Consider the following 10,000-nt stretch of genomic DNA (forward strand, 5'->3'; position numbering starts at 1 on the left):
CCAATCTGCAATGATAATTCACGGAGGAGAGAAAGAATGGGGAGGGGGGGTTTGAAGTTTTTCAATAAAGGCCTTTGGGGTAATTGATTTCGAAACTTAATCTGACGCTTTGGCCAATCTTTCGACTCTTTGAGGTATAAATATTGAGAGGGGAAGAGAGAAATTTGAACGGCAATGTGAATTCAATTCCAAGAATTTTTTTTTCTCTCTCTCCTTTTTCTTTCTTTCTTGGCGTAGAGTTGATTAAACTCGTTGTGGCATTACGCAGACGTCTTCCTTCCTTCCTTCCTTACGTGGGGTTGATTAAACCCTTGCGATATTGCTCTTGGGGTTTGCGTGTGGAACTATAAAGGAATAGCACTGTTGCTGCGAGTACCTGGAATCATTATAATTATTATTCTTCTTCTTCTCTTCTTTGTTCGTATCATGGTACGACTGCACACACAAAAAAAAAAAAAAAAAAAAAAAAAAAAAAAAAAAAAAAAAAAAAATGCGATCTCATACATGCCGAAGCTTTGAGACATTTCTTAAGGACGTTACTTTCTAGAAAATCGTAACACTGCAGTACTCATCACTTCCTGGCACTGCCGTGATATGAGAATGTTTGTTTGATGGAAATACAATATAAAACTACGCCAAATGCCAAGTGCTGGAACCTGTAAGGGCGGGGGGCATCCGGCGCTAAACGGGAAACAGGGTAAAGATGATTTTGAATGTGTAACAAGAGGAAGACCTCGCAGCTGCACTAATAAACAACTGTTACGTTACAAGGAGTAACAAGGATTATGATGTCTCAAAGAGTTACTAGTCCATCCGAGGGGACATTGAGTGTAGGAAAGTAAGATGGAAGAAAGAGAATAAGACAAAAGGGACGCTGAAAAGAACCTAAGTCATACCTACAGTGTCACATGACTATGTGGCACTTTTTTTCGTTTGTGGTAAGTATAGTCAAGCCAGCCCCATGCCAAGGGGTTGGGGGCTGAAGGTGGGGTGGAGGATGTCGTAGGGGGCCTCTGAAAAATGACTACTCCTATATAGTGGAAATGAATGGAAATGCATGGAAGTGAAGTGAATAAGAGGTCTGGTGTGAAAGTCTGTACTCAGACCAGACATGAAAGACACTTCCTGAATCCTAATAATTTTACACACTCCCTCAAACACTTAATGCATCTAGCATCAATGTGCGCACGATTCCTCAACTAATCCAATTATCCTCAAATTAGAGTACATTACCTCAACTTCAAGAGAGAGAAAGAGAGAGAAAAAAAAAACTTGCAGAAGTGTCTGCTCCCTCCCTCAACTTCTCAGCCAGTAGGCTGGTCAACAGACCAGACTGTGACAAGGAGTATTGACGTACACCGAACCTTTGTACTATCATGGGACCGAAATCAGGGGACGTCTGGACTAGAAGTGTCTGCAGTCAAGGCCGTCGGAACTTTTCTGACTAAGCATTCGACGACACCATGATTTAGCAGACTGCGTGGTGCAATACTGACCTCCCCAATGGCATGCCTGGCCGTTGCGTGCGAGAAAGAATGACGAATTCAATGCCCGTCTGGCTACATTCGGAGCAACTCCGGATTAAACAGCTTACTGTTACCAAAAAAAAAAAAAAATTGTCAGAGGTTCGGCAAGAACGTCTGTAGCGTGATATCTCTTAGGTGTACCTAAGGATTCGGTTGAAGCTCGCAGTTCAACTTGGAAGGAAAGAGAAGACAGAGAAAAAGATAAGTCACCCAGAGAGATTGGTAGACAAGGCCTCCAAACGGACTACCACTTTAGTGTGAAGTCTTGTCCTTGCCCAATACGTAAATAATTAGAGTTCAAGACTCAAAGGACTGAAATAAACTAATAAGTCCCATAATGCATTTCGAAAATTTTTCCATACAACAATGAACTCTATACATTCAGATGGGTTCCTTGCAAAAAGAAAAAAAAATTAAGAGTATAATTCTCCTTAAACGTTTCTCAGCCAAACCACATCAATAGTGTGATACCATAACCTATACAATCCATCCAACAGTGATGTATCGGACGTAAATGCTGGAAGCACACAAGAAATCTAAGAAACTTTTTTTTGGCCCAATCATAAAAATAATGTAAAACTGACACAGTGATATGCACCTTGCCAAGAACACCGTCCTAACCCAAGCATTAAGAGAAAACGCGTTATTTACTTCAATATCTTGGTACTTCAAGAGCATTATATCCTTCGGAACCCATAACAAATTGCTATGTTGACCCAAGTTTCAAAAAAAACACACACACACACCCACACACAAACACACACACAGAGGTGTTTAAGATGCTTCTACTGCTGGTTTTTACGAATTTTTTTTTCCAAAATGGCAGCAGTCACTTCATGAACTATAATATAAGGAAACACAACCCTCCACAAGTGTTACGATTACAAATTCAGCGATTCTCTGCAAGAACGAGGAGAGCAGAGCTCTAAGGAAGAGAAATCTTCAGAATGGCTTGCTCTGGTATAGCATGGCTGAGCTTCATCAATTCTCAGGAAATCACCCTGGGTGGACAGCGAGGTAAAATACCTGATATAATAATGCTGGTCAAAATTCAGTGACTAAGAGTGGCCGAGAAAGTCCGAATTAGAAGTTGAAAGGAAGTTGGGCCAATAAGAATATTCTGCTTGAGAATTAATGACTATTTAAAACAGGTTTTACCTATTGGAGAACACTGGTGTCTAGTTTCTGAAATCATAAGTACCATCTGATCGTGTAAGTTTGCTTCTCATTCAACTATGCTTTTAAGACTTGCTGGTTGTCATTAACTTTTCACAATCTTACGAAGTTGGTGAATTGTTTTAATTATGTCGCAACAGCTTATTCTTCCCTTCATTAATAGCGTAATGTAGCATTGTCCCAACCAACTCTACTGACGGAGGTAAACATGGATTGGGGAACAAACAACCGAACGCTCTATATGTAAGTGCGCCTGTTTCGCTATGTACCAGGTTATTCCGTTATTCTCTCTACCTTCTACATGCGTTTCCTTCGCTAACTCAGCCACCCCACTGGTTCTATTCTACCCCGATTGTCCCTCAAAGAACCACCAGATTCCTTTCCACGACGGAGACTGCAGGAAAAGAATACAAATAGACGACGTAACAACCTTAAAAAAGGAAAAAAATTCCAAAAAAAGGACAAGTTTAAATGCTTGACATAACGTCGCCCTTAAAAGGGAGTGAAAATACTGCTCACATTTCAGTATCTCGCATGACACACGAGCGGTGGCCCTCGTGTGCAAAATGCAAATTTACGCCGCGCACGAAACACGAGCCAGCGATGTGCGATCGGTTTTTCAGCGGGGAATCAATAAGCCGTTAGACACTGTTGACTACAACGGGAACCCGAAAATGGGTGGATCATTTTTAAGCCGATAATCAAATGCCGTAGCTTCACCAGGGTGACACCGAAATGAATTCAAATGGCCTTTTGCTCTGCACAAACGACGCTCTCCCTCGGAGTTGTGAGTTACGTGCATTATATACGGTTTATAAGGCACTGTATCTTTTTCTCTCATTTTACATGCTTACATTATACATATATATATTATATATATATATATATATATATATATAAATATATATATATATATATATATATATATATATATATATATATATATAATATATATATATATATATATATATATATATATATATATATATATATATATATATATGCCCAGATATATTTATGTGTTTGTAGTTCGTCAGTTTTAAGTGGTTGGTTTTCGTGTGTGCGCGGATATAAGCTAAATCATTTATTTTTGTTTCACACATTATATATATATAAATATATATGTATATATAATATATATATATATATATATATATATATATATATAATATATGTATATATATATATTTATATATTTATTATATATATATACATATATATATATATATTATATATATACATATATATATATATAATATATATATATATATATATATATATATATATATATATATATATATATATATATATATATATATATATATATATATATATATATATATACATATATATATATATATATAATGAATATATATATATATATATATATATATATTATATATATACATATATATATATTATATATATACTATATATATATTTAATATATTATAATATATATATATATATATATATATATATATATATATATATATATATATATATATACCTGGCATTTTTTCCAGATTTGGCACAATGCGACAATCAAGCGTTTCCAGATTCGAAGTGCGCCTCTGTGAAACCATATCCACGGCTAATGACGGATGAAGGCAGTCACTGGAGAATGGTGATTACGCAAACAAGATGAAATCTAACCGGACGGTACTTGAAAATCTCGGGAACGTTACTGCCAGGGTCAGCTAGAGGTTTATAGTGACAACTGTGGGACCATGTCTTGGTAATAAGACGGAAGGACTTAACATCTCATTGTTTCACTCCTTCCTTCGTGGATAAATAAATAAATAAATAAATAAATAAGTAAATAAATAAATGTTTGTGTGCGTGATACAAAAAATGATTTAGTCTACATACACAAAAACAAAACAAAAACGCACTTAAAACAGAAACACTAAAAGCACAAATATTTCTAGGCATATTTTTGCTCATATACATATACGTATATATGTATGTATGTATGTGTATATTATATATATATAATATATATATATATATATATTATATATATATATGTGTGTGTGTGTGTGTGTGTGTGTGAAACAAAAATAAATGATTTAGCTCATATACGCATACACCCGGGTTACGACGGGGGTTCCGTTCTTGAGACACGTTGTAACCCGAAAATCGTCATAAGCCGGAACGACGTCGGAAAAACGTATAAACTAATAAAAAAAAAAAAAAAGTTATAAAAACCTTACTTGTAATCCTTTGGGTACACTACATGTAGTTTCCTGAAGTTTTATGTAAAACCTGGAGTTATTTTCATCCAAAAATGGTGGTTCTGGAAGGTAAAAGTACACAATTAGTACAAAATACTACACAAAGTCCTGAATGCAATATGTAAATTAGAGTACATCAAGAGTAAAAGAGTGAATGTATGTATAATTCCTTACATTTAGTTTAAAGTTGTCGTGCTATGTAACCCTGGACAAAGTTTTTTTTGGCCACATAGCCTACATCATTTAGGGGTTCTGGGATTCTGGAATGTACAAAAAATATTATATTAATACAAATGTAGTAAATCCTCTATGCATAGTAATTTACATACAGTATACCATACAGTGGTTTATAAGATATAACATGTATAAAACTTAGTTAGGAATTCCTTACATACTTACCAACTTTTAGCGAGTCTCAAAGCTGTTAGCTAAGTTGTGGGAGATGGAGATGGAGAAAGTAAGCAGGTGTAGGGAGCCTACAATGATAAGGATAATTACAGGATAGTATGTACATATGTGTATGTACAGTAATCGAAGTTCTATATGTATTATTTCAGGTATATTTCAGAAAGCTATGTTTATTACTAGGTACAGCAAAAACTAAAAAAAGATGAATTCCATACCTAACTTCAGTGTGCTTTATACAGATGACAGGCTAGGATGAGAGAGTTTGAAAAGGTGATGGGCAGCCTGGAATGATATAGAATATTAAAGGACAGTATGTAACCACTTAAGTACAAAATGTACTTACATAATTAACAATTTATACACATTAAACACAGTTGAGAATTCCTTACGTTTAGTGAAATGAAGAGATGTAGGCTATGTAGAGGTCTGGTTTATGTAAGTTACAAGATGCATGTCAGTCTGGAATGATAATGTACATATGATTAGTAAAGTAGTACACTATGTATGTACATAGTATAATATTACCTATGTAATAAAATGTATAAACATTCATAAAAAAAAAAAAAAAAAAAAAAAAAAAAGTTTCCTTACCAAATTCTAGTAGTTGGCTTGCTTACTGGGATGGGCATATGGAATGTAGATGAGAGTGGCTGGGCTATGGAGTGGAACTAGCTGGTGCTTGGGAGTCTGGAATGATAAAAAATAAAAATAAGAGTATTAACTACTGCACACAATAGGTATATGTAATATTATTTACTGTTTGACATATGTACAATTAAAAAAATGAAGAATTCTTTTACCTGATGGAGTTGGAGAGGTCATAGTTGTTGTATCTACTGATTTGGGCTCTGAGGAGGCTACATCTAGATCTGGAAAGAATGATAGGGTACATAATAAGGTGGATGTAGTAGTACTTAGTGTACATATGTACACTTTTTATACAATTTCTATTAGCAATTTATAAAACATTTTAAAAAATTGTTAAGAATTCCTTACCTGATGAATAGGGCGAGACAGCAAAACCATGGAAAGGCTCCGGGTCATCTGGGTCATCCTCACTATCAAAGGGGCCTGGAATGATACATAAAGAAAAATATTAGGTTATGCAACATCAAACACATTGTAGTAATAGTGTACATAGTATGTATGTCATAATGTAGTAAACAATTTCCAATATGAAAATGAGAAAAATGAAATTTCTTACCTGCTAGAGGTGGACGGGCTGCTACAGAGGGTCCAGGTACTACAGGGGGATCTGGATTTGGGACCACTTCTGCAATAAAATACAAATGATGAAAATTAATGAAGTTAAACATACACTAACATTTAGTATATGTACATAAAAAAATTAGCACATTTTATATTACAGTATGTAAACAAAATAAATCAAAAGAGTTCAGAATTCCTTACCAGGACTAGGAGTGGGAGGTGGTACTGGAGACTTGTGGAAGAAAGTGTCAAGCCTAGACTGCACAATTTTCTTCACCTGCTTCTCCTTCAGGGTCTCCTTGTAGAAAGTTACCAAATCCATGATCCCTCTCCAGATTTTGTCAAACCTGGCAACGTTAGGGTCTTCTCCCTCAAAAGAAGCCAAGGCTCTCACCAGATGAGTAAAACCCTCTGACAAGCCTTTCACAGTTAATGACCTCGGTTTTGGGTCTGGTACCTCTAACTCCTCCTTAATCATCTGCTGCTCCAGCTCAAGGAGGTCCTCTGATGACAACTCCTCTCCATGGGATGCCAGCAGCTCTGTAATATCCTCAGCTTCCAGATCTAGTTTCAGCCTCTTACTTAGCCCTACTATTTTCCTTGTCACTGTCTCGATGTCTTCTGCCTGGTCAAAGCCTTCAAAACTGTGCACAAACTGTGGACACAGTTTCTTCCAGGCCCCATTTAAAGTGGTCGTCTTCACCTCGTCCCAAGCACTTGCAATGTTCCTGACTGCATCAGCGATGTTGTAGCCCTTCCAAAACTGTTTCAGAGTCAACTCCTTGTTACTTTCGATGGCCCTTAAAGCAGAGCGTATTGTCCTTCTAAGGTAGTAAGCCTTAAAGTTAGCGATTACTCCCTGGTCCATCAGCTGTATAAGCGATGTTGTATTTGGTGGAAGGTACACCACCTTCACATTAGGGTGCATGTTGCTCAAATTTGAAGGGTGACCAGGAGCATTGTCTAAAACTAAAAGAACCTTAAAAGGCAGACCCTTCGAAGACAAATACCGTTCCACTGCTGGTACGAAATGGTCACTGAACCAATCTTCGAAGACCATCAAGGTAACACAAGCCTTCTTGTTTGACTTCCAAATGACAGGGAGTTGACTCTTGAAAATGTCCTTGAAAGCCCTGGGATTCTCGGCCAAATACACTAGCAAGGGCTTAAGTTTCAAGTCGCCACTTGCATTGGCCCCAAAGAGTAAAGTCAGTCGCTCCTTACCAGCTTTATGGCCAGGTGCTGACTTCTCCTTGGAAAGGTACGTACGGTTGGGCATCCTTTCCCAAAATAAGCCAGTCTCATCTACATTAAAAACTTGGTCAGCTGTGTAACCACCATCCTTAATTATTTCAGCCAAACCACTAGGAAAACTTTCTGCTGCTTTGCTATCAGCACTACCAGCTTCACCTTGCAGCTTCACATTATGCAAATTAGCACGAGCCTTGAAACGGTTAAACCAACCTCTACTCGCGGAAAATTCACCACTAGCACTGCCTTCCCCATACTTTTTCACTATTGCCTCATGCAGCTCTCTAGCCTTCTGGATCACACTTAGGCTCATTGGAACACGTCGCTGGTTCTGGTCCTCCAGCCAGATCATCAGCAACTTCTCCATTTCCACAATGCTCTGGCTACGTTGCTTCACGTTAATCACCGTTGCCTTCATTGGTGCAGCATCCTTAATGTGCTTGAGAATGCGTTCCTTGTCCTTCACTATGGTTACCACCGTCGTCCTGCTAAGGCCCAAAGCACGACCTATCTCGGTGTTCGTCTCTCCCTTCTCAGAACGTTTAACGACGTCGTACTTTACCTCCATGGTGATGACCTTCCTCTTCTTAGATGAACTATCATTGGAGGAAGTACTCTGCCGTTTGGGAGCCATAGTAAAGGCACGAAAAATGCTAAAAATTCAGCAACGTAGCAAGACACAACCTAGCGAAATGAAGGCAACCACGCGACTGAAGTGGCGTTGTTCGGTATTGTTACGCTGCACAGCATCCTCGACCCAGCTAGGTCGTTGTCCGGTCAATTTACCTTACATTTAATAGTGTAAATTTATTTATGGGTCCTCCGCTCAGAAACTAGTTCTGCGTATGAGGTATCGTTAAAAAGCATAAAAAAACGTTGTGACCTTTGAATTTGTGTTGTAATCTAACCAGAAACTTAGTTTTTTTATTATTACTGTAAACAAGAAATGATTTTTTCATATAGTATGCGATTTTGAATACGGTTATAAACTTTGAACGTCGTAAGCTAGTATTCATTCGCTCGGAAACTAGTTCCGCATATGAGGCGTCATTAAAAAGCATCGAAAAACGTTGTGACATTTAAATTTGTGTTGTAATCTAACCACAAACTTTATTTTCTATTATTACTGTAAACAAGAATGATTATTTTTATATGGTATGCATTATATTGAAAACTGTTGTAAACTTGGAACATCATAAGCTAGTATCCATTCGCTCGGAAACTAGTTCGCATATGATATGACATAAAAAGTGTCGAAAATCATCATAACCTCAAAATTTTTGTTGTAATCTAACCAGAAACTTATTTTTATTAATATACTGTGCTAGACTATGAAGGATTTTTATCATAGTATGCGTTTTTTAAAAGCGTCGTGAACTCGGAGCGTCGTAAGCGTCAGCGTCATAAAGTCGGAGCAAACGTCGTAACCCAGGGCGGATTTTTCAATGAATATTTAAGAAAACCCGTCATAACCTTGGAAAGTCGTAACCCGGGGACTCCCTGTGTATATATATAATATATATATATATATATAAGTATATATATATATATATATATATATATATATATATATATATATATATATATATATATACATATATAGTTAGAACTTTGTGCTTTTCTTTTTGTTTTGATCTAGATTAACTATCTTTAGTTTACCCTATTTTGCTGTTTACCATAGTCCATCAGGGTTTTTAGTTTTCTTCCTCCACGTTATTTTGAGTTTTCATTCCTGTTTTTTATCCTTGACCTATTTATTCCCAGAGTACAGTTTTCGGTCTCCTTGGAGCATTCCGAGGTGACTTCGGAAGTCCCTGTGGCCAGGTATGGCAGTCTGTTTCTGGCTTTCATGTTATACGACCTCTCTGGACTACTGCAAGTTTAACTCCGTAATTCTGGAAGAATTTTCTCTATTTGAAGCTGGAGTTGTTCACAACACTGCTACTTCTCCACTTGCTGTAGCCTTGGGCCAGTGTTTGCCTGGGGGACCTCGCCGAGTGCAGGTATAAGTCATCATCTTTTTATTAATGCCGAGGGACTTGAGTCCGTTGTGTTGTAGTCAGGCCCGACTTAGGACCCCGTAATGCTATCCCTGCCTTGTAGCCTTTATCTACGGACCCTGAAGTTCTGGGACGAGCCGTCCTTATCTTATTTGTCTGCTGCTGTCATGCCCTATAGTTCAGCAGTGCCTGC

The 10,000-nt window shown here is 37.2% G+C and overlaps 1 protein-coding gene and 1 long non-coding RNA gene across 2 annotated transcripts; both read right to left on the reverse strand.

Annotated features, from left to right (window-relative positions):
- Nucleotides 1–5,113: 5,113 nt before the first annotated feature.
- LOC135203861 (uncharacterized) lies at nucleotides 5,114–6,036 on the reverse strand. Its single transcript, XR_010312057.1, has 5 exons — nucleotides 5,939–6,036; nucleotides 5,737–5,806; nucleotides 5,563–5,629; nucleotides 5,339–5,415; nucleotides 5,114–5,199 (listed from the first exon to the last, which is right to left on the reverse strand). It is a non-coding gene; the product is annotated as an uncharacterized LOC135203861 (long non-coding RNA).
- Nucleotides 6,037–7,401: 1,365 nt separating this feature from the next.
- LOC135203971 (tigger transposable element-derived protein 1-like) lies at nucleotides 7,402–8,441 on the reverse strand. The gene is made up of 2 exons (XM_064233896.1): nucleotides 7,781–8,441; nucleotides 7,402–7,466 (listed from the first exon to the last, which is right to left on the reverse strand). Exons 1-2 carry the CDS (start codon nucleotides 8,439–8,441, stop codon nucleotides 7,402–7,404), a joined length of 726 nt encoding a protein of 241 aa, XP_064089966.1.
- Between the last annotated feature and the right edge of the window lie 1,559 nt (nucleotides 8,442–10,000).

The sequence above is a fragment of the Macrobrachium nipponense genome, chromosome 44, assembly GCF_015104395.2.
Source record: "Macrobrachium nipponense isolate FS-2020 chromosome 44, ASM1510439v2, whole genome shotgun sequence".
In the NCBI taxonomy this organism is placed as follows: domain Eukaryota; kingdom Metazoa; phylum Arthropoda; class Malacostraca; order Decapoda; family Palaemonidae; genus Macrobrachium; species Macrobrachium nipponense.